This window comes from Tachypleus tridentatus, chromosome 11 (assembly GCF_004210375.1).
Source record: "Tachypleus tridentatus isolate NWPU-2018 chromosome 11, ASM421037v1, whole genome shotgun sequence".
In the NCBI taxonomy this organism is placed as follows: domain Eukaryota; kingdom Metazoa; phylum Arthropoda; class Merostomata; order Xiphosura; family Limulidae; genus Tachypleus; species Tachypleus tridentatus.
This window is the reverse complement of record NC_134835.1, coordinates 41732630-41758514: the sequence shown is the minus strand read 5'-3', so window position 1 is coordinate 41758514 and position 25885 is coordinate 41732630. Positions and strand designations below refer to the sequence as shown.

The 25885-nt window shown below is 33.5% G+C and overlaps 1 protein-coding gene across 1 annotated transcript; it reads left to right on the top strand.

Moving 5' to 3' along the window:
• Nucleotides 1–3673: 3673 nt before the first annotated feature.
• On the top strand, nt 3674–24462 carry LOC143232021 (uncharacterized). Its single transcript, XM_076467005.1, has 3 exons — nt 3674–3947; nt 19503–19637; nt 21695–24462. Exons 1-3 carry the CDS (start codon nt 3824–3826, stop codon nt 22057–22059), a joined length of 624 nt encoding a protein of 207 aa, XP_076323120.1. The 5' UTR covers nt 3674–3823; the 3' UTR covers nt 22060–24462.
• The last annotated feature ends 1423 nt before the right edge of the window (nt 24463–25885 follow it).

Here is a 25885-nt window from a genome sequence, read left to right as displayed (position 1 = left end):
TAATCTATGATTCAGAATTAAATTGGATGAAACATGTAAATGTTATCACGAATAAAGTATAGCAAAGAGTTAATTACGTACGACGTCTGACTGGTAACGGCAGGGTCACAACAAGTAAAAACATATAAACCATCTGTATGTCCAGTGGTAGAGTATGTCTACTCTGCATGGTTAATTAAACGTAACGTAACGTTAATTAAACACAAATAAATTACAGAAAATACAAAACTCACAAAAACATACAAGTTTCCAGAGCCTGAAACAGAACATTTCTACACAATCACCTCCGAGTTGTCAATCAGACTTTTTTTATAAATCAATAGATTATATCAAGAAAATTGTGAATAAAAACCCCAAACTGAAAATCTTACATGATAAACAAAAACCTATGTGCTTCTTCTCACTACATTTACTAAACTCGTTATGTAACCTACGACCACCTACTACTTGTGTTAGTTATATTTTAAAAGAGTATTTATGTGAAAGTAAAATTAATACTGTGTATTTTATCGGTAACAAAAGAACAGTTTATGAGAACACGACTATGTGTTCACAACGAACGATAAAAAGCTAAATATTTGCTCGTAAAAATAGAACACTTATATGTTTTATACCCATAGACATGGTCTGAAAAATGTCACTTGCGTGTGTATCGACCTACTGACAATCGTAGGCTGCATGTTGTAATAGTAGATTTTCCTAGCTACCGGATATAATGGAGAAATATGGAGGTTTCATAGAACAGAATCAAGTAAACAGCCAAGTAGGGAAGAAGAGGTCTAGTGTCTACCTGATCTTCTCGGGTCTTTTAACCAAACAACAACCGGAGAGAAATGTTCACTCATCGACAATATGGTTAAGCGACTCGCTCCAGAATCAACAACACCAGAAATTACACTTTTTAACTTAATTCAGTTCACAACATAACAGCTGTTGACAAGATATTTGCTAATATAAATGGCGTCTCAACCATTACTGTGTCTGTCATTTTCCAATTGCCCTGATGAGCACTGGTATTGGACAGTCCTAGTCAGTACTGTATATATCATATATCATACACCTGTCATATTTTAATATGCTTTTATTTATTTTCACTCAGAAGTACATATTAATAAGTAGACTAATAATTTATATCGCATGAGATATAAATACTGAAAATTTGTAAACTTACAGTACATGAATGATAAAAGTCAAATAACTGTTACTAAGTTAACACGAATTCTGTAATTTTCTTACAATGGTCTAAGGACTTCTATTCCAAACACTACTTATTGCTACACTGTACAACATCAAGTATGTAATGAAAACTGTAAGGAATTTCCAGTCTTAGTCTTTTTATCAGCACTTACGTCATATAAATACTTCATACATCAAACAGTAACGAGATCTCGTTTCACACTGACATGTGTTGGTCAAAGACGTAAAGAGTACTTATAAAAATTGTTTGTTTGTTGTTTTTTTAATTTAAAAAACTACATGAAGACTATCAACGCTAGCTGTCCCTAATTTAGCAGTGTAATACTAGAGGGAAGGAAGCTGGTCACCATCACTCACCGCCAACTTTAGGGGTACTCTTTTACCAACGAATAGTGGGATTGAACATAACTTTACAACGCCCTCATGGCTGAAAGGACCAGCATGTTTGTTGTGACGGGGATTCGTCAGATTACAAGTCAAGTGCCCTAACCACGTAGCGGCCCACATTAGTGTAACACATTTTCTTTATAAATAGTATCCAGACCACTACTCTTTATTGCATCTCAGCCGACTTGATGAACTCTGGATTGAGCGAAACGCGTTGTCAGCAATGGATATAGCGGACATGATGTGGTTGGAGTACACCCTTCTTATTCTTGAAAATAATTAAGAACTAGATATATAATGCAGCATTAAAAATCTAGTAGGTCTAATACTAAAATCTATAGACAAGTAAATTGTTATGCGTAATAATCCAATATTATTGTAATCAAAATTGAAAAATAACAATAAACCTTTCTGCATAATAAGCAGTATATTTTAACCTTTATGTTATAAGCATCTCCTTTCAGCTAATACGTTTTTGTGTCACCTGAGTCATTTAAAAAACAATTCAAGTAACTCATAATCGTAATTTATTACAATTAAACCTTGCATTTAGTAAAAACAGTATTATAATAAGCTAGTTGTACGCTGAAGCCTTATACCAGAACACACAAGTGTATCTAAAACTATTTAATATTACCTCTCTGTTGAGTTTTCTCTAAACACATACAATGTTATATAATGGTTGTGTTCCACTTTGGATACATAGAGGCAAAACGATTCATTTTACACCACCACCTCAGTTTAGGAGATTTAAATTATGTCATATCTCTTGGATGACATCTGAAATACGAATATCGTTGAACCACTAGTTTTCACACGCAGATATAAATTGAACCCATAACCCTAGAGGTGTATCTTACAGATTAGGTGTTTTGTTTTTCAGAATTTCGCGCAAAGCTACTCGAGGGCTATTTGCGCTAGCCGTCCCTAATTTAGTAGTGTAAGACTAGATGGAAGGCAGCTAGTCATCACCACCCACCGCCAACTCTTGGGCTACTCTTTTACCAATGAATAGTGGGGTTAACCGTAACATTATAACGCCCCCAAGGCTGAAAGGGCGAGCATGTTTGGTGTGATGGGGAGTACAGATTAGAAGAAGCAATAATAAACAATATGGGTTTGCATCAACTAAGCATGATATTAGAGTTTATTAAATTCAAAAATGTTAACTTATATGAATTTGTTATCATCATCTCAGAATATCTCGAAGTAGTAACGAACCCAGGATTTACAGTTCGGCTGACCAGGCAAACAATGATTATGTTTCTGTTCTGGGGAGTAGTTATCATTTGCAAATATACAAGGAATAGTTTATACTTAGAACAACACTGATTGACGAGCTTATTACAAGAGAGAAAATCCGTCTACACTTCCTCCATTTTTATATTACTGACAAGATGCATTTATTTAAAGAGAAGTGTAAATTAAGACCAGTTAATTTAGCAAAGTTTATAATCGAATTAAGATAACAATAAAAGTGTTCATGTTTTATTAATATATAAAACTACTGAATATCAGTTGCATAGAACTACTGACCAAAAGAGGGTGCTTTTGTTTTTGTAGTTGAGTTGAACCTTTATTCATATAAAAAGTTAAGTAAATCTAAGAGCCTGCATATAAATTATAATCAAGTGTCTAGCCCCCCAGTGGCTCAGCAGTATATATATGCGGACTTAAAACGCTAAAATCCAGGTTTTGATACCCGTGGTGGACAGAGCACAGATAGCCCAGTGTGTAGCTTTGTGCTAAATTCAAAACAACATCAAGTGCCTAACGGCTTGACAAGATACACATTTCATATTAAGTTGCCTATGCAGATTTGGAAACATTTCTATAGTGTATGAGATATGTTCTGTATTTAGTATCAGTTTAATGGGTTAAGAACTAATAAATTAGTTTACAAAAGCAGCGTAAAATCTTGATTCGCGCTTACCAGTTATCAGTGGAATAGCCTCGTGTTACAGAAAGTCTTACATATCTAACGTCAATTATTCCACTATTACTAGAAGTTCGTCGTCTCGCGCACTACACAACGAAGTGTAGGTGTGAGGCAGCAGGTTTATAAACTCGTGTACTGTAAACGCGCACTCAGAAGCGTCAAACGAAATCGTAGAACGAAAACGTTGAAATCTGCATAACGTTTAGATAGAAATAGTTAGAAGGTAGGCTGAAACATCAGCTGGCAGATTAAAGGGAAAGTGAACGAATACAGCGTGTAAATTATCTACTAGTCAAGTATATGTTAATTATGTTTACAATGTTAAAACTAAATCTTTTTATTTTAGCTTTAGCCTTGTTCTCGATTCCAGCAAGGCACGCTGTCCAGCCAGACATTCCACCGTATCATTACACGAACATTGAAGGTGAGTTTTTAATCGTCTGTCTTCTCCTTTAAAGTAAAAATCTCTCATTTTTATTTATTTTATTCATAAAACATATGGATACGTTGTTCATTCGAAATGTGACGTTTTTTACATTGACACGTACAAAAATATTATTTCAGTAAAATAATATAATTCATACATTATTAAAATTATTTTATTAATATAAATCATTATTGAAACTGTTGTGTTTCACATAAACGCCTTACTAATGCAGATGGTTAAATGTACTTTTAAAGTTTTAGGACTTGTTATAGATTAGTTGTAGCAAATATGATAGCTGAATGAAATACATAATACAATCTTTACTCGTTTGAATAAAATGATTTTTCTAAGTTTTAATGTTACCGTATATAAACTATATCCTCCGTAAGTACTTCTACTATTATAACTTAATTTTAAATGCTACACGACATTTAAAACTGCCAGGTTTATTCATTTAGAAGAAAAAAGACCTTAAAAATTCTTTATTCAGGAGTTGTTATGTATTAAATAACTATCATGAAACCACACTGCTTATTTAAAGGTTTTGTAGGTATGTATATCATTTTATTGGATTATAACACTACATTTTGCTTAAATAAATACAGCTTTCTTTAAAAGTTCTCATGGAGGGTTGTATTGTACAAATGCTATCGAATGGAGTACATGATAAAGTCTGTCAAATAGTGTGTTACTTGTTTTTTAATTTCGGGCAAAGATAAACGAGGGCTATCTGCGCTAGCTATTTCTAATTTAGAAGTGTCATCGCCACCCACTACCAACTCTTGGGCTACTCTTTTACCAAAGAATAGTGGAAGTGACCATCACATTATAACGCCTCCACGGCTGAAATGGCGAGCATGTTTGGTATGACGGGGATTCGAACCCGCGACTTTCGGATTACAAGTCAAATGCCTTAACCATGTAGCCATGCCAATCCCTGTCAAGTTGCCTATTTGTACCGCATAGAACATTTCAAAGGGATTATTTCTTTGAACGACTATTATAAATTTAACTTATTATCGTTTATTTAAAAAACAGAAGTTTTTTCTCTGATTTGATTTTTAAACTATTATATTATTTGTCGAAGTACATCTGTAATAGCATTAAATATTTAAGTATTTATTCTAACGTTTACTATAGTATTTATTATGCTTACAAGATTGGCAATTATATCAACACAAGATCCCACGTCTCTGAACATATCACAGCACATTAGAAGTAATATTCGCGAAACTGGTTTATTTCTCGCTGATTACTTCTCAAATAGCAAAAGTTAATCTGAGATCTTAATAACACCTTGATAGTATTAAATTTTTATTTTAGAAAATGCTTACCCTGATATCGAATATTTTGTACGAGCTAAACCAGTTTTTTTTTCCATACTGATAACATAGAAATGGATTTCACCAGTAATAGAAGTGTTTTTGTCTCACCCAACCCTCTCTAGAACTAAAATGGCTACATCTACAACTAGATGGTGTCATATGGTACGTTATCGAATTCACTTTGAGGCTATAGTAGTTTTTACTGTTTTTCCATTTTAAGATATTTTATATAGAGAAACACACCAAAAACTTGTATATTCTTTATCCGCCAGTTCTGTTCCTGTTAATGCTTCTACACGTGGACCTCCTCACCCCACTGTATATTTCATAAACTGTATGATAATCTAATAATATTTTCTGTTTTTATATCTTTAATGCGCATAATTTAAGCTTTTCTTTAACAAAGACATTTCTATGATCATTTTCTATTGGTTTTTATATCCTCGGTCATCGTTAAAGTTTGAAATATTAGTCTTTCAAGATCTTCCAAAAAATAAAACAACCTGATTTTAGGTGTTTATATTATTTATCAAAACATCAGGTTTTCTAAATTCCTAAAATATCCAGAATAATTCGCCTGCTTTCTCTGCGTGTGCGGATTTACCTTGAGCTTTAATTAAAAATCTACTCCTAAATCAAAACTTTAAAATCACATCCATGGTCTAATACGTTTTGAAATAAATTCAATATTTTACATGTTAAGTTCTAAATATGTTAAAAGCTGGCTAAACATATTTTGTATTTGTTAATCACATTTTACTGCAACAATCAAAACAAAACCTCACGTAGAAGTTAAGCTTCTAATTTCTTGTCTAGGGGTTAAAACTAGACATTGACGATTAACCTAGGTTCGAATAAACTGTTAACATCAAACGGGACAGTAAGAATGCCTGTTTTGTGAAACATTATATAAGAACAGAATTGAAAAGGAAATAGTTTTATAGCAGTTGGGAGTTTAACGTCTGCAGTATGTGTCAGATAATATTTAAATTAAGTTTTTAATATGATAAATCTGTGTTTTTGTTATAACTCAAAGGATTACCTACATTAGCTACAGTTGTGAATAAACACTGCATTCTGGCTTAAGGCCATTGAACTTTGAAAATTGTAGCCACGTATGTGTAGATGTCACACTACAAGTTAAGGATTTCTTGATTACTTACTTATTCGGTAGTTTCGCTTCATTATTATTTAAGTGCAAAGCTCCACAATGAGCTATCTGTCTTCTTCCCACCGTTGAGTAATAGTGGAATATTCGTTAGGTTTTATTACAATCGGAAAAAAAAAGTATATTTTTTAATTTTAAATACATGATTATATTATGTGTGATTTTGACACATATGTTTATCTTAATCATCACGTAAACCAGCTCAACGAACCTTATTTTTGAACAAGCTTAGGCTTAGAATTTATTATGAACGATAAAGAAATTAACAAATTCTGTAAATAACATTGAGGTTTGTAGCGACAATAAGAAACAAGTGCTATATAATTTTTTTTGTTGAGTATTGTAGCGATAGTAAGAAAAAAATGCTATATAATTTTTTTCTGAGTGTTGTACAACAGTAAGGTACAAGTACTATATAAATACTTTTTTTCTTGAGTGTTGTAATGACCGTGAGAAACAAGGTCTATATATATATGTTAGTTTTGTAGCAACAATAAGAAAAAAGTATTATATAATTTTTTTTCTGAGTACTATTAATATTGTTAGTACATGCATTGCTATTCCCAGTCATTAGGAAGCGTTATTTTTATCAAAGTATTTTTTCATTGGATAATTCAAAATCTAAGGAACAGGTAATTATTTATATTAGTTATTACATAAATTAACATACTATTTTTAATGATATATTACCTTGTAAGATCTCTGTGACATATGGAATGTATTGTAAACAATGCTCTCAATTTTAAAATATCGAATTCTTCGATCAAATGCGAACTACCCTAAGGAGACCACCATCCGAGTTTCATCGAACGATGCTCTTCGACCAATCACAAATAAGCTTATTAGAAACCGGCGTCATTACCACACCCTCTAAGTAATAGAGGTCGTTTCATTGAGGTCAGAGACAAACGGGAACGTATCACACAAGACTTGTCGTACAAATATATCAAATTCACGTTCAAAATAAGTTAACTCATTGGTGTTAGTTCTGTCTCTCCGACTTGCTTGCAGAATAGCTTTAAAATAATTATATCTCCATTATTGATAATGTGTTTAAACTAGTTCTATTAGTGATATACTTATCAGCCCAACCAGCAGAGCTATTTTTAAACTGTCACTACAAGATAATACCAAAAATAGAATCAGGCGATATATCAGGAAATATCACTAAGCAACTCCTTAACGCTATTTTATCACGTGCCTGCCTGTTTCTGTTCATTCGTACAGAATTGGTTTGTTTTGAATTTTGGGAAAAGCTACACGAAGGCTATCTGCGCTAACCGACCCTAGTTTAGTAGTGTAAGACTAGAGGGAAGGCAACTAGTCATCACTACCCACCGTCAACTCTTGGACTACTTTTTTACTAAAAAATAGTAGGATTGACCGTCACATTATAACGCCCCCATGGCTGAAAGGGCGTTATAATGTTTGGTGTGGCGGGAATTCGAACCCGCAACCCTTTGATTACCTGTCGAGTGCCTTATCCACCTGGCCATGCCGAGCCCATTCGTACAGAAAATATGCTTTATGAGGATTTGTGGTTGAGTAATAGAGAAACAATATTTTTGCATCAGTGACAGTAAACGTACATGAATGTGACTTTGATTAGATTATTAATTTTTATATTCCACAAAAACTGAAACTGAGTCAAACTGGTAAAAGTCCGTACCATTAATAAACCAATTGATTAAAATTATTTCAAATCAATCAGTTATTATTTGTTTACCAATAAATATAACAGAATAGCAACTTTTATGGAAAGTTTAAGCAATTTTAAGATTGCTGATGATTGCAGATTAAGGATAATTAATTCCAAAAAATACCTTGACAAGTGAGTCGTTAATTGGAAAGCGAGATATTTAAATTTTAGAATTATTGTATAATGTAAATGTCAAAAAAATAACACAGAAGCTATGATGGTATTCAGTTAAAGGCTATGTTAGGGGAGAATCTTCCATAGATTAAAAATATAAAATTAGTTGGACGATACAAACGGCTAAAACTCGCAAACAAAAGCGTAGAAATATAGAACTTGGTAATTATCATTGACATCTGATCAAAAGAAAAGAAACTGCTTGCATATATTGCAACTAAACATTAATCCAGTAATATATTTAGCCAAGTGGTGGATGGACTTATGAGATAATGAAAAAGACAGTTGCTGGTTGATTGTTTTGCATTTCGCGCAAAGCTATACGAGGGCTATGTGCACTATCCGTTCCTAATTTAGCAGTGATAGACTAGAGAAAAGGCAACTAGTCATCACCACATACCGCCAACTCTTGGGCTACTATTTTACTAACCAATAGTGGAATTGATCATATATAATAACCCCCCACGCAAACATGTTTCGTGGGACGGGGGCTTCAAACCTGCGACTCTCAGATTGTGAATCAAGCTCCCTAACCAACTGGCCATGCCGAACCACGTGTGTATTTCATATGTAGTTGTCGTAGTTTAAACTTAATGTGGAATAAACATCAGAAATATTTCTACCATCGAAGAAGAGACTGTTTTGAACCAAGTAATGTGTGAACTTTTTTTATCGCCATTTTTACGTAAAGGACGCTGAACTCGAACGAACTCTTATTTATGTGGTATTCAGGTAAATATTTTTAGAGTTTAGTGATGAACTTGGGCAACAACGAAAATGCAACTATACAATATGCAAACAAAGAATGCATTCGTAAGATTGACTTATTCTCTCACTTCTGTTTCGTTCAACGAGTATTAAAGAGTTGTAATTATATCCATTATAACCCAGCTCTTGAAGAATAATCCATCCTAACCATGGTCTTGGAGAAGAATTCATTATAACGCAGTTCCTGAAGAACAGTCCATTATAACTCAGCCCTGGAAAACAGTTACATGGCAATTATTGTGTCAACAGCACCGACAACCAACATTTAGGCAATTTTAGTCTGCTCGAACAGTGAAATTTTATCGTCTTTCTTATAGTGTACCCATGGTCCAGAATGCGGACCGTGTTTTTGCGGCGACGAGCTGGAAACCACGGATACTCGGATCCACAGTTCAAGAACTAATCAATGCTGGGCCCTGGGTTTTCGAAGAGAAGTTCGCACAGAACAAAAACAAACAAATACAACATTTTAAAGTAAGACCAGGCTCCTAGTATGGTATTTACAATCCTCGGAATATACACATCAACGATTACACCAAATAAACATATACAAGTGAGAGAAAAACTACCTCATACTAATTTGTATAAGTTTTCGTATCACCTTATGAGGTGACCATAACCGTATCTTCCTGGGCCAAGCAAGTGTTAGCTTAACAGAAATTCGTTGTACTGTATAACATTTGCTCATCCTATTTACCAACTCTGTACAGTATACTTGCACGGAAATGCAGAAAAATCATATGAATAAGGATATGGTCTCTACGAGTTTGGAGGCTAAAATGCGCTGATATTAGTATAATCTCCTTGGCGCAAACGCAATTATAGATTTAAAAAAATTCATCCTCCTTTTAAACCTTTGGTCTTCAGTACTCAATATCTTTCAAATATATATACACAAACACACTTTACGTGTGTAGCAAAGTGTTGAATTATTTAGTTCAAAGTGTATATGTTTAATTTCATTTCGTGCTTTAGTGATTGTGGAAGTAATCCTGCTCATAAACTTGTAACCACTGTCTGTCTATGTATGAAGATTTCTTACTCGTCTTTTGGTAATAGTACCTCACTGCACTGAGATTTTGCAGCTAGCAATAGTAATTTCGTTATCATTATAATCCCTGAGGGAATATTTTACAAATTTGTACCCTTGTTTGAATCTTTCTCACAGGCATGTAATATATTTTTGATAAATATGCCATATTACGTAATCCTGTTTTCTGTATGAACAAAAGTTGATGTTTCGGAATCTTCCATTCGTAATAACGATGATTAGTTGCAATTGAGCCATCAGGTACGCATTTATCATTTTGAACCAACTTTTTTTTCAACTACAAACCAACTCTGCATCTCATATTGATCGATATGTATCAGGCTGCTGATTAGCTTCACCATCACCGAGTTGTTATAGAACAATCCATTTAACTCGGATCTTGAAGGACAATCCATTATAACCCAGCTCTTGAAGAATAATCCATCCTAACCATGGTCTTGGAGAAGAATTCATTATAACGCAGTTCCTGAAGAACAGTCCATTATAACTCAGCCCTGGAAGAAAAATCCATTATAATCCAGATCTTGGATAACAATCCTTCCTAACCCAGCCCTTGTAGAATAAATAATCATGACCCAGATTTTGGAAAACAATCAACAGGAACTGAATAATTATTCACTATAATCCTGTTCTTATAGAACATTCCATCATAACTCAGGTCTTGAAGAACTGTTCACTGTAACCCAGATCTTGTGGAACAGCCCATTATAATCCAATCTTGAAGAAAAGTCCATCCTAACCCAGCTCTTGGAGAACAATACATTACGCAAGTTCTCGAAGAACAATCTATCATAACCCAGCTCTTGTAGAACAATTCATAATAACTTATATCTTGGAGAATAGTCCAGCCATGACAAGTATGATGTTTTTGTGCACGGTTTTTAATTTTGATGGGACAACAACTAAAGTGAGGCCCCCCGGTAGTGCAGCGGTGAGTCTTCCGATTTGTAACGCTAAAATCAGGGGTTCGATTCCCATTCGTGGACTCAGCAGACAGCCCAATATGGCTTTGCTATAAGAAAAACACACACTAACGTGAAATTGCTATATATGTTTTAATTGTTTATATTTTCTTACGTTTTCTAGGGTAAGTAACAATTTGAATGGTTTTCGTGCCCATAATCTACTGCCTGAGGATCTAAAGGTTGTCTGTTAGGGTGTTGTCACTGTTTAAAAGATTTGATCGTTAGTTGCCGACAATTTATAGTCTTGAGCTTCCGTAACTATATCACCAATTACATTTAAAAGAACTGAATATTATCCAACAATGTTCTGAGAATTTCTTTTTAATGTAAAGCTGCGCATTCAACTATCTGTCCAGTATAAGAAATTTAATTTTTGGACAGTAGTAAAGCAAGTACATATATGTATATATATAATGAGGTTGTGTTGTTTTGGATCTTAGGATTCCTCGACAATAAATGAAAAGCACGTATTTCACTTACTTTCAAAATAATGTATATTTAGAACTACTTAAACGAATATAAAACAACTTTTATACATTATAGAGATCATGGGCATATCATAATCACTATAAAATGCTCTTCTTGTTTTCAAAAGTCCACTTAGGCCCATTCAGTTACTATAGCATTTCAGTTAACAAGTCAAACTACCTCTCTCTATTTCTATCGCATTATTATTCCTTGTATAATTTGTGACGCGAGTTGCCGCAGTCATACAATGCTCTTCCAGTGATCGTCCATTCCTTTTGTCAAAGTGCACTCTGTCTGGTTCAATTACTTTAGAACTCGCTTTGACGTAATCAATTGTAATTATTGTATTTTTTAAAACTTACTTTTCCTCTAACATATTAAACGTTAGACCTATCACTACGGCAGATAACTCCACACCGAACTTTATTTACTTTGGCTATGAATTTACTCTCTTCTGCTGGTTTCTTTATCTGTTGTTTCCGCTTGCCTCTTGCTCTTTGCATGTTTATAACTAAATCGTCTTCCCGGCTTCACGAAATATCGATACTCTCTACGTCAGTGTATTGCACGAGACGTTCGATACTCTCAACATCTATGGATTATAAACAAAACTTCCAATAATCGTCTGCTTTTAACTCTTATTATAAGCAATACTAAATAATAATAAAATATTCACTCAGAAAATAAATTAATCAGTAATATTTAAACTAAACATTGTTTTATATCATGACGTACAGTATCCATAATGGGGACCAAATAATAAATTTTTGCATTACAAGCCCTTAAATTTACCTAAGAGTCACTATGTGTTTGTGTTTTTGGTATAGCAAAGCAGCAGTAAGCTATCTGCTGTGTCCACCGAGGGGAATCCAATTACTGATTTTAGCGTTGAAAATCCAAAGACTTCCCGCTGTCCCAGCAGGGTACATAAATCGTTGATGGACTTTTACTGTAATTACTTGAAACGGAGAAATAGAAACTTAAAATATGGAGTATTTGAATTTCTATAATTATTTTTTTAGGTTACAAAAGATAAAGATTCGGTAGTTAATCCTAGTACAGAAGTGTTTTTGTTATTGATAGATATACTTACATTTTTTGTTGTTGTTCAATATAATATGTATTTTCTGTTCGGAAGGAATGTAAATGAATGATATAATAAATATGACGTTTGGTTAGGCACAAAGCCTCACAACTGTTTATCTGCACTACGTCCATCGCGTTATCTATCATTAAGAGATCAAACTTCTGCATTTAAAACTTTATTCAAGTAAATGATTATTATCAATTTTTGATCAAAGAAAGCTATCTTACAAAGATTAAAACTAAAAACTAAACCTTTAATGAACTTACTTAATTTAGTGTACCTTCTTTACTTGTGACTTTCCCACATTGTTAACTTGTGATGTTATCTCCACTATTTTACACTGTCGTAAGAGCAAAATTAACTGCCTGCATATAAAAGTTCTCAAGTCGCAGAAAATCACAGAAGTGATTGAATAATTAAATATTACGGCTCAAACGCCGAGTGTTAACGATATATTGTAAAACCAATAGGCCTAAAACTTTTATAAAAACCTGAAACGACATTACATTTTATTTTAGAATTAGCCGTTTGAACACATTTAACCGTTGCTGTAAATAAGGATGACGAATCAACAAACTATTTAAGATGAAGAAGAATTTAGAATAGCATAACGAAGTTTTTATTTTGTACTTCTCTTGAAACTAATAAGCTTGTTTGTTGCAAGTGCGAATACCTTGCATGACTCGTAGCTTCCTCGTCTTGTCAAGTTCAAGATTGTGTGATACTGCGTTGTGGTATGCATGCTGAAAAGGCAGATTGGGAACGGCAAACGTGATTGATTTCACAGTAATTTCCATAATGTTGCCTTGTACAAGAAAGTATTCTATGTAACTTGTAAATAAATTTATTGAGTTTATTCATTATCACTGAATTTATTATACGTTGGCCTTTAAACTGCCTTTTGCTTTTCTAAATTTCTCTTAATAAAAGTGGCTAATTGTTTTCAAAGCCATCTTAGTTAATGAAATTAAAAAAAAAAAATGTCAATGAGAAAATAACCAACAGGATTTTTGCAGCCCCTAAAGAAAGGAAATAAATATCTCTTCTCAAGTGTAGTTGAGAGACCAAACATGGCCTGTTGGTTAGGGCATTCGATTCGCAATCGTGGAATCGAAATCTATCACCGAACATGCTCGCTTTTTCAGCCCGTTTCAGGACGTTATAATGCACGATTAAGCCCACTATTCGTTGGTAAACTATAGTTCAAATATTAACAGTGAATAGCTTTGATTAGCTGCTTTTTCTCTGTTACTTCAAAATTCATGATGGCTCGCGCAGTTAGCCCTTGCGTTGCTTTGAGTGAAATTCGACAAAACGAACAAATACAGTATATACAGGATATATAAACATGAGAAACCATGTAAGTATTGTCATTCACCGAAAACACTTGCTGAAGAAGTGCAGCTAAAACACAAACGAACTTATAAATCACTAAAATCTAGAACTATTTAATGAACGAAATTTTATTAGCCAAAAAGTTAAGGTAGGCAATGTAAAAAAGGTGTCATATTTTCGCTTGACCATCCATACTTCAAAAGTGTTCTAAAATTTGAATACTTCACTTGACCGAGGAGAGGGTGTAACCCTCTACTGGTTTTCTAGTTTACTATCAAATACAGATTTCAAGGTGAGTCCTCCTGAAGAGATTTACTTGTTTGTGTATAGCTCACCTTCAAGAGAGACGTTTTGCGGATACATATATATACATATATACGTATGTTTACAATATTAAAGATTTTTCATCAGAAAACGAATTTGTTAGGTCGTGAGAAACCATGTTTAATAGAGTCTTTGCAATTAGATGAGAACTTCCATTGGCTCAGCGGCATGTTTGAGGGCTTTAAACATTGAGCTTTGGGGTTCGAGCTCCGTAGAAACCGAACATGGCTTAGTGATTAGCGTGTCAAACTGTGGATGTTAGAGTCTTCTATTCGCATCCATTTATAAGTGTTATGTTCAAATCTCAGTATACGGTTAAAGTAGCTCAAGAGTTTGTGGTAGATGCTTAGTTCGGCCGACTTTCGTCTGGTTTTTAAGTTTAAAGACAAGGAAGCTAGCGCAGAAAGACTTTGCTTTTGTGTAGCTTTACGTGAATAGCTGAAATAAACAAAATGACGCGGCACATGACGTCCATCATGCAGATCTTATACCGCTAAATTAGTGGCAGTGGCGGCGCCAGGATATTTTCTTTTTTTTGGGGGGGGGAGGCTGAGGTAAACTGTGGAGGGGCTTTCCAAAATGCCATCAATATGAAGTATAGATGGTAAATTATAATAAAGTAAATACTAAGGTACATTTCAGAAAGTTGTGCTATTTTGAACTGCGTTTTCAATGCAGTTTTCATTGGAAACTCATACTCTGATTAATAATTCATTATTACAAATTAGAAATAATCTGTTTATGAAAATATGCGTATATGTAAAAGAGGAAGCTCACCTAAATTCCACCCAAGGTAATACATAATAATAAAGAAAATCAAGATTAGCTTAGATTGAACATTTAATATACCATTAAGAGTGAAGCTACAAATCAAAAGAAATATAACATAAAGACATAGTTTACATAGCAGAAATGAATTATTTTATGTGAAGTTAATACACTCTGAGGAAAAGTAAGGTTACTATCAGGCTAATTATCTTTCATCTTAATGAAGACGTTGAGTTCTACAGATTTATGTCACTTTGATGTTAATTGTTAAGCAACAACGACGATTGTGTTTTCCATATTTTATGAATATATGTAGGTTATATTGGGGGGCTGAGGGGCTTGGCACATTGGGGGACTTAAGCCCTCCCTTTGGCGCCGCCACTGATAAGTGACAGCTAGCGTAGATAGCTCTTGTGTAGCTTTGCACAAAATTCAAAGAACAAGCAAACAATAAAATAACAAAAACCTAATTATGATATTTTTTGCATTTTAAGTAATTCGATAATTCATATGATTTTAAGCAATTATTCTTCGTTAGAATCTCTATTTTAGTGAAATTCACTACAAGAAATAAAAAAAAATTCAGGATTCTTTGTTGAATTCCGCGCAGTTATTCCAAAGATCTCTAATTTCGTAGTAACAGACTAGAGACAAGGCTGCTAATTATTACCACTCATCACCAACTTTTGAGCTACTCTTTTACCGAAATTAGTGGTACTGACACGACTGAAAGGGGAAGCATGTTCGGTGACAGAGTTCGACTTGAGTGCCCTAAACACAGCCCAGGAATGAAGGAGAATAGAGTTTTCAAAGTAAATTTGAATAATGTTTGCAGCGTGTATATGTTAATAAAATGCCTCATTTTGTACTATAAGTAAAACCTCTGTTTAAAGCATAATCACATTTCACAAGTTTTGTATAAAATATTCTTATTAGGTGAAATTAAGTTAAATCAATACCTCATACCTATAGTTACCAATGTTGTATTTTGTATTTATTGTTTGTTTGTTTGAAATTCCGCACAAAACTTCCGCTATCTGCGCTAGCCGTTTTTCATGTAGTAGTGTAAGACGAAAGGGAAGGCAGCTAGTCACCACCACCCACCGGCAACTCTTGGGCTATTTTTTACCAACGAATAGTGGGACTGACCGTCAGATTATAATGCCCCCACAGCTGAAAGGGCAAGCATGTTTGGTGCGAGCGGGATTTGAACCCACGATCCCCGGATTACGAGTCTAGTGCTTTAACCACCTGGCCATGCCGGGCCCATTTCGTATTTATGGCAAAAATCTTAATGCCATGTACCGTCGTCCCTGATTTTGAACTACTGACCGAAGGTGAAGGCAGCCAGTCAGCGGCATCCTACCACGCTAATAGATTAATTGGAGTCTTATAACGCACCTACAGCTTAAAGTGTGGCGAATAGTTTGTGGTATCGCACGGATTCGATCATGACTAGCCAGCTCCCTAATTCAGAACTTTACCACAGGATTAAGTCACACCATACCATTGGTGTACACACTATTCAAATATAAAAAATAGAAGTGTCATAATCCTATGAAAACAGAAAGGTGAAATATGTATTTTCAAATTTACGAATAATCCCATTGTATAAATAGATTGCTAATTAAGTGGTTCCATGGAAAAGTAAAGAAAATGAAACAACATGATTATTGAGGAAAAATTATAGCTGAACAATTGACATTTTCAAGTGAGTGTGTTTCATTAAATTAGTCCTAATGAAATAATGACACAGATGAGAGAATGCAACTTTAGAATAATTATTTAAAATATCTGTAATTAAATTTACGATTTAAAATTGAGTTACTTTGGAGTCGAAGTTTTAAAACTGATCTTCAAAAATATTAATTAAAAAGGATAATTCGTGATTAAATTAATTGTGTAATTATTTTCGTAAAAGGTTATTGAGATCAAACGCTCTAAAAGTGTTCGATGCATGAAATCCTAAGTTTTCTGAAATCGCTTTTTAATGAACAAGAGAGAATCCTCAATAGCCGCGGCACTTGAAATTATGTTGGGTAGGATTAGATTAAAGTAATTTGTGACACCTTTTTTTGCTATCTTTTTATTAGCTACACTTTTGTGCGCCAGCAATATCGAGTGTGAATACCTGAATCGATTTTATTACTTATAAGGATATTTACCAGCTTACCCTCAAACTGAAATTATTTTAGGCAGAATTAAAGTAAATTAATCTATGAGACTTTTAGCATGGTCAAATACATTAATCGAAAGTGTTTGACCTCTTGAGTCCAAAACCGTAACTAGATTTCAAATCAGCCAAGAGATGACGGAGGTATGAACTGCTGAAAGTTTGTACTTTTATAAACTCAGAGCTATTCTATGAGCTGATATGCCGCGACTAATGCTCTCCAGTGATACAGAAGTATATTTGTGGACTTACAGCACTACAAACCGGGTTTGAATACCCGTGTGGGGCAAGCACAGATAGCACATTGTGTCGCTTTGTGCTTAACTTCAAACAAAACAAACAAGTCGCGGCGAAAAACACAAATAGTATTTTATGACCGTATTTAAAGTTTTTTTAGTCTGTTTTTGGTTCTAACTAATTTTCATCAAACTAAGTTAGGCCTGGCATGGCCTAGCGCGTTAAGGCGTGCGCTTCGTAATCTGAGGGTCGCGGGTTCGCGCCCGAGTCGCGTCAAACATGCTCGCCCTCCCAGCCGTGGGGGCGTTATAATGTGACGGTCAATCCCACTTTTCGTTGGTAAAAGAGTAGCCCAAGAGTTGGCGGTGGGTGGTGATGACTAGCTGCCTTCCCTCTAGTCTTACACTGCTAAATTAGGGACGGCTAGCACAGATAGCCCTCGAGTAGCTTTGTGTGAAATTCCCAAACAAACAAACAAATCAAACTAAGTTAAAAATACACGATAATAAAACATTTATAATGAAGGTGTAATATAAGTAAAAGTATATGCGATATGTGTACCATTTTCAACCAGTTTTAATGCTTTAAATTCTATACATGAGAAGAATCATATTACTGACCGGAAATTAATGTTCGTGTTTGTTTTCGGAATAATAACGGAAGCAAGCAACCATGACAAGTATGACTGTGTGAATGTGTAATAGTGTAATTATGTATCATGTGTAATTTATTGTATCATGGAAGAATTCCAAGAAATAAATCAGCAAAAGGATAATGAAATTGGAAAGCAGATTAACTAATATTTTTGGTATTTGTATATTACCATTATGATAAAGAAACTTCATACAAAACGTTGTGGCTTCTAAAGATACTGCACGATAAGTTATCAACTTTCAAACTCCCTGTAACAACCCATGTAGAGAGAAAACAGTATTAACGTACATACGTATGTGGCACTGTTATAACACTTTAAACATACTTATTGTTGGCTTCCGTGATATTAAATCGTCTCTTACAGCCTTTCAAACAATGTAACGATCGAATACAGAAAACAACATTGTTGTGCTCAGATATTATGGTACGTAGTCACCAAACTACGCCATCAATGGTATTTTTTCTTCTAAATAGGGCCGAAGGTTGCATAGTGGTGTCACCTGTTTTAACCATTCGCACCACTCTTCAATAGTGTGTTTTCTGTCAGTTAATAAGTAAACACTAAAATGACGTCATATATGGAATACTTAAACGTCTCAGTTTTTACTGTCATGTGTCCGAATATACACTTTAAAAAGATCTTTTTAAAGTATATACATATCTAATTCGTATATTCGGATTTTGCAATAATAAATATGAAACCACAAAATAAGATTATCTCATTCATCTTATATAAGAATTTTACGGCTCTTGAATATCACACAGTTTATTAGCAAGTCATAGGAAGTTATCTTAACATTTAAATTCGTAAAACGACTTACTGAAGTCGATTGAGTTAATAATTTTGTGTTGTTAACATGATCGTACATTATTTGTCCGTGTAATTTATATTAAATGTAAACTGTGGACAAACTTGGTTATTTTAAGTAATTTTCTCAATCATTAAAATGATCTGAAGGGATGAACATTCTTTCTTGTCAAGCGTTTCCTCTGATGGTGAGAGAATATAAGTCACATGATACTATTACTTGTATTTGCAAAAATAACCTATAGAGGGTTCCGTTTTTCTTTCATAAAAGGATGTTTATTTTTTTGTGCGGTTACAATTGTATCTATGATGTTATGAGAACTTTGGTTCACATATTCATTAAAGTAGTTGGGTCACAAAATCAAACAGACTTGTCTTAGTTATAAGAGTAAACACACTTCATTAATTTGCCTTTTCTTCATAAAATAACGCTTTCGACTTCCTATTCGACACAAATTACATCTAATAGTTGCGTAAATGCCGAACATGGACAATCTAGTTCAGTTTAAATTCAGATAACTGGACTAACATGTTACATTTTTATTTAGATTATCTGACACGTATGAACAAGGACGAACAATCGTGGGTGGAAAGCAAAGATAAGGAAATTTCAAACACGGAACAAGAACAAGAAATATCTTTTGATATTCCCACAAATAGTGCAACAATTCCGCTTCCTTCTGGTAAGAATTCCTGATGTGATGTTTAAAGTTATCAGGTTTTCATCACAGTAATAAACGTTATATTTTACTGTAGGTATAGTCTAACAATTCAACTCTGTTCTTTAAGTATGAAATTAACATTTTTCTGTTAATTTTCTAATAGGAATATTTTGTTTTATAATTCCCTATTTATTAATATTGATACTTGTATATTTATCACTACATAGGTTTTTAATAGCGTAGATAATATTTGAATTAATCTTACAATGCAACTTTAAACTAATTTCTTTATTACTTATCATATACGTATTCTTAACTCTGTACATTTACCCAAACATTACAAAAAAGAAAATGTTTAATTAAAAGTAAGATGGCGTGATAGAGTTAGTTGTCCATCTTCTCTGAGAACATAACGCGAAAGTCTGTTCGTACAATTACTATACAAAATATTCCTTATCAAAACATCAGGTAGTGCATGTGTGATAATTATGAATATGTTTAATTGCCAGATCACTAGTTTTAAACTAACCTTAAAGCCATTGTGGTTCAGCGGACTCTGTAGTTAATATGGCAGTCATGGCGTCAAAATGCCTTTGTTTTCGTGGAATTGTAGTACCAGAAATACTTGTTAACAAACAATAAAAAGTATTATCTTAAAGAGAAATTGTATTTATTTGTTTGTTTCTAATTACGCATAAAGCTACACAAGGGACTATCTGTGCTTTATCTAACACGGGTATCGAAACTCGCCCAATAGCTTTGTACGTCCGCAGACATTCCATTGTGCCACTGGGGGGCGAGAGATTATGAGATGATACCTTTTACTAACACAATAGAATAAGAAATTGTAGTAAGAAGTTGAATGATTGGGTAAGATTACCAAATACAAAATTCTTGTTAACAGACGTGAATAAATTAATCGACACTAGTGGGGTGGGGGTATTAAGGGGTTACAAGCCGATAAACTGAGAAACAAAAGCGATTTTTTTTCAAAATCTTTCATGACCTGGCGGAAGAACGACACTCTTAACCCTCCCCCCACCACCCATTTACCAAGATCCAATTCCGCGCCCTGATCGGGTACGGCCATTTTTATCGAATGAAAAGTCTTCGAGATTGCATGTGTTTATATTGGGTAACGTTAAATTTCATCTTTCTCCTTCAGAAACTCAGAAAATTCTTCTCAGATCAAGAATGATCAATGATCCAGACCACATTTTTTGTGTGATGAGGAGTCTGAACCTTAACGTGATCATGAAATTTGATACAAGTCCGATCACACTTTACAGAATGATTAACCCAAAACTGCGAAAATGCATTATCTCTTCATTATAAAAAATGCTTAATAGTAATCCAGAATCCGGATCCGGAGCTTGATCCAGAGCAAATTGGGGGGGGGGGAATGTCCCACACTGACTTCTTATGTTATGTAGATCGATTTGTTAGTTTTCAAGATACAGGCGCACAAAACAGACACACGGGGACCCAATTATAATACATAAGCCCCCCTCCGGTAGCGAGGGTAATAAGTAGGTACTGGTGGATCCATGGGTAGAGGTGAGGAGTTCCAATCCTACTTACTGTCGATCAACCAAACAAAAGTATTCTTAGACCTTATGCAAAAAAGGGAATTTTTGTAAAATGTTACATAACCTGGTGAAAGAAGAGCAAACCACTCACTTATAAAGACCCAAATCCACCACTGACAGATAAAAGTTAATTTATAGAATGAGAAATTTTTTAATCGATCTTAATAATTAGATAATGTTCTATTTTATCGAATGAGGAAATCTTGCTGGAAGGAAACCATTCAGTGTAACATGTATTTTTTATCATAAAACTAAACTTAATTATTTACTTGGTAGGAAGAGCTGGTTATTAGAATCGATTCAAAATAAAAATTAAGCCTGTCAACTACGTAATGCAAAAGAAAATGTACGTTGCATTGAATTATATACTTGTTTAATTATAGGATTTTGTATGATTTGAGATGTTATGATAACCTGTCAAGTTGGTGTCGGCTTTGAACATTCCATGATGAACTATTATTGAATAAAAGAAATATTATATAATTTTAGGTCTGAAGAAAGACAAGAAAGTCACGTGCTGTATCCTGGGACAGATAGCTGGAGACAAAGGCTTCCACTGTTATGTCGATTTTTACGCTGCCAGAATTATCATGCGTAACTATAATAGAGCTCATAATCGCAAGATAGCATTTCATGGTCATGAACAAGTCCCCAATTACGGACAAAAACTGATGCACAAATTTGAGCAATGCGTTGCCAGCGAAGGAGCCATCTTTCACAAGTGCTGCCATCTAGCAGCCAGAGAGCGTCGAAAGCAACGATACGACACTCTGCAACGTCGTCTTTATCATCGTCGTAACAGCCACCACGACGTCACTAGTTCTAAAAAGAATCTGGAAAGATATAGTCAGTAACAAAGTTACGATGACAAACGATGATGTATAGTGAAACGCACAGGTCGATGTGAATTCGAAATGTTGAGTTTCTACTCTTTAACGACAACTAACTGTTTGATGTGTTTTCTGTAGAACTGATAACCTATATAAATATCTTTTAAATCGTACGTTAAAATACACGTTATCTTCTTTTTATCCCTTTATCTCTTTTTATTTTATTTTTTATTATTTTTAAGGCGCATGTACATACAATTTTATTTTCTTCTAGTTTATAATTGAAGAAACACTAATCGTACGTTTCCAGTTCCTCCATGTCATTTATTTCATGAAATAGGTTTTGTGTAATCTATGTTTATTTTCGGTAAAATTCAATACTTTATATGTATATATTCCAAATGGTGATAGTTATTTAATTACCTGGACTGGGATAGTTATAACAATACGTCATGAAATCACTATGCATTGAAATATTTTATAAATATATGATTTTTACTTAAAATGGTACCTATATCTTATAAGTAAATTTCTGTGTTAAGAAGTTAAAAGTATATAATTACATATTTCTTCACATTTTGTTTTATTGCAAACACGACTTATGACCACATTATTCTGAATAGGCCTATGGAGCTGTCAAAGACACACCTCTAAACACACTCGTTTACATTTAGCATATATTTATAATCAGTCAAAATTAATACATTCATGTATAAGTTAGGCTTAACCATTAAGCAATACTTATATTTAGGAAAATACATCCTTTATATATATATATATATATATAAATCTTCCTTCGGGGCCTTTACCCCGCTGATGCAGCGGTAAGTCTACGGATTTACAACGCTACAATAAGAGGTCAATTCCCTTCGGTGGACTCAGCAGATAATCCGATGTAGCTTTGTTATAAGAAAACACATCCCTTCGGGACCCTGATTAAATTTAATCAGTGGAACAAAAGTTTTCTACAAATACTGAGTGGATTATATATAAATATTTTGAAAATGTACTAAATCATTAGAGTCCAAATCGCCACATCTGGCCTTGCTCTATCTGATGTTCGCACACATTGATAATAGTTCTGTAGAGTAGTTTCCATTGCAAAAAGCTCTGTCTTAAAGCTGTCATGCTCCAAACACACCCAACGTCCCTAACAGCTTTCCGGAATCCACTTAAGTGTATAAAAATGATCATTTCTCTGCATCTGTTTTAACTTTTGACAGCTTAGAAATTCATAGATGCTTCTTCCAGCGACACGAGTGGTACATCTTTATGTTAAATTGCATTGATACTATTTTCATTCTCCAGCTGTCTAATGTATACGACAGTTGAACTGATATGTTGTGGAAGCTACTTATGTACATGTCACTTGTAACATTTTTGTAGGAGATACTTCTTGATCAGGTTACGTACTGTTTATTGCATTGGTCGCATAGACGATTTTTGCAACTGGTTTCTGTGTTTGTGGATTGTTACCTGTTCCAAGGTGGCACACTTTTATTACCATAACTATGTTATGACTTGCTAAAGGTCTCTTTTTGGGTGAAGCTGATACTCCAAGTTTATCCATATTGGTTTTTCAATACCATTAAATGCAAAAGATATCGCCATCTTGGAGATTTATAATTCTACAATTTGAGTATATTAAAATTGTGCGTCGGAAAGAGCTGTTACATACTTTACTGAAACATCAAATAATATCAAAATGTAGTTCTGATACACGTAGTCCTACTGGTATGTTTATTAGTTGTGATTGTCAATTGAGTTACTGATTTACGTATTTAAAATCGTTTAGTATAACGTACTAAACTAGCTGTACATATTTGTTCTGAAGCCTGTACAATATATACATAAATTTGCGAAAGGCAATGATATAATTATACTAAAAGAAGAGAAATATATTGATATTTCGTAAATACATTGTAGTAATAAATTGTGAGAGCAAGAGATAAAGTATTAAACTGTAACAAAAATTGTTAATTTTAGGTATAAAATATACTACAGCTGAGATCAAATACAAAATCTATTTGTTACATGGTGACAAGAAAGGGCTATTTGACCAGCTGACGAAGACAGAAATCAGCGTAATATATAACATGTATGTAGCAAAGATAATTATTTTAAGGGATTTTTATTTGTTTCCAGTTAATTAGCCAACTTGTCTCTCAAGTCTGCTGTATGTTTTCACGTTTTCTGTTTTACTGTAAAATACATATATACAAGAAGTTAAGTGTACCTACATGTGTTGCTTAAAGCATTATTACGAATATTATATTAAAAAACAGCTACTTCAAAATTAACTTCAAACAATTGTCGTTTAAGGACTTTAACAATCAAATGTCTTGGAACATGCTTTGGTTTCAAGATAAGAAAAAAATATACTTGACGCTCTGTAGATTATAAATAAAGTAGTCTTTGTTTGGGAAATTGCTGTTGTTTTATCGAATACTCCAAAAAATAACCCCATTAAATCATAATAATTTCATAATTACACAATATCTTAATTAATACACAGCTTTATAAAGAAAAACCTATTGTGTAAAATACTTAAATTAAGATAAGTTAATTACTGTACACCATTAGCAACAAAATTACCATCATTACCGTGATTTTAAAATATTATTAAAAAGTAAACCACTGGAAGGAAAAATAGAATTAATCTGGGGAAGAGAATTGCAAGGAGAAAAAGATATAAGACAAAAAACGACTGAAATGTAAATATGTGAAAGTACGGTGACAAGAAAACACTAAATTCAAACATTTAGGTTTAAGCAATAGAACAGACGTGAATAACATTATAAACAAAGAAGTAATTTTTACACGTACAGAGGGTGTTCTTATTCGCAATTAAGTGACAGTATAAGAAAGATACAATACAGATAGTTTTGATAGAAATAAATAACAAATACAGGACAGTCAAAAAGAGTCTTATATACTATTTCTTTCGCTTTCCTTATGGCTCTTGGAAACAAAAATCAATTATAAGAAACTAGGTCACTCAGTATAACGATCGAAAACACCGTTAGTAACAAAGCTACCCAGCATATGAAAGAGTGCATTCTAATTTTTATAAGCAGAAACGTAAGAAAATTGTGTTTAATTAACTGTACTGATTTCTAGCTTTGCTGTAAGTACATAGCTTACTTTGGTAAGAATTCAATGTATTTGAATTGAACGAATTCTTTGTGGGGGTAAAAATGGTTAGGAAGTTCTCTTTAAAATAGTCCGTGAGATACAGGCAAATACGTTTTATCAGACTGAAAATTATTGAAATGGTGGAAAACTAAATTATGATGCACATGAACTTTGTACTTCAAAAGGAATGCTAGAAGTATTTTCTACCAGTTAGATAATTCGGTTCATATTTCTGTTGAAAATTAAAATTCGTGTACATAATAACAAAAAAAGGCTTGGATTTTTGGTCACAGGTATACAACCTTAATATGAGAGTATTTATTGGTAAATGTTGGCGAAAATATACGCACATACAATCAACTAAAAATTGTGTTTATATTGATAATTTAAAAAATATATATATATATACTTATATATATTATTGAGCTTTATAATATAAAAAAAACGATCTGAAAATGTGATATTTGTAATATAATTTCATAAGAAATAGCCACTCTTTTTTGTCACTTTATTTTAGGCGCAAAAATTTCAGAGCTTTGTTTGTTTGCTTTATTTTTATTATTTTTATATTGGACTTAAGCAAAAAGCTAGACAGTAGTCTATTTACGCCCCCCACGGAAATCGAAACTCAATTTTCAACGTTATAAGTCTTCAGATTTACTACAAGTCACGGACAAAAAGTCTTTTCCATAAACCTAATAACAAACTTTATACA

What these genes read in the sequence shown, in the direction of transcription:
- LOC143232021 (XM_076467005.1), top strand. Translation starts at nt 3,824, where the DNA reads ATGTTAATTATGTTTACAATGTTAAAACTAAATCTTTTTATTTTAGCT. An exon ending in TCATTACACGAACATTGAAG is followed by an intron (nt 3,948 to 19,502) that starts GTGAGTTTTTAA and finishes ATTTTTATTTAG; the next exon opens with ATTATCTGACACGTATGAAC. An exon ending in AACAATTCCGCTTCCTTCTG is followed by an intron (nt 19,638 to 21,694) that starts GTAAGAATTCCT and finishes ATATAATTTTAG; the next exon opens with GTCTGAAGAAAGACAAGAAA.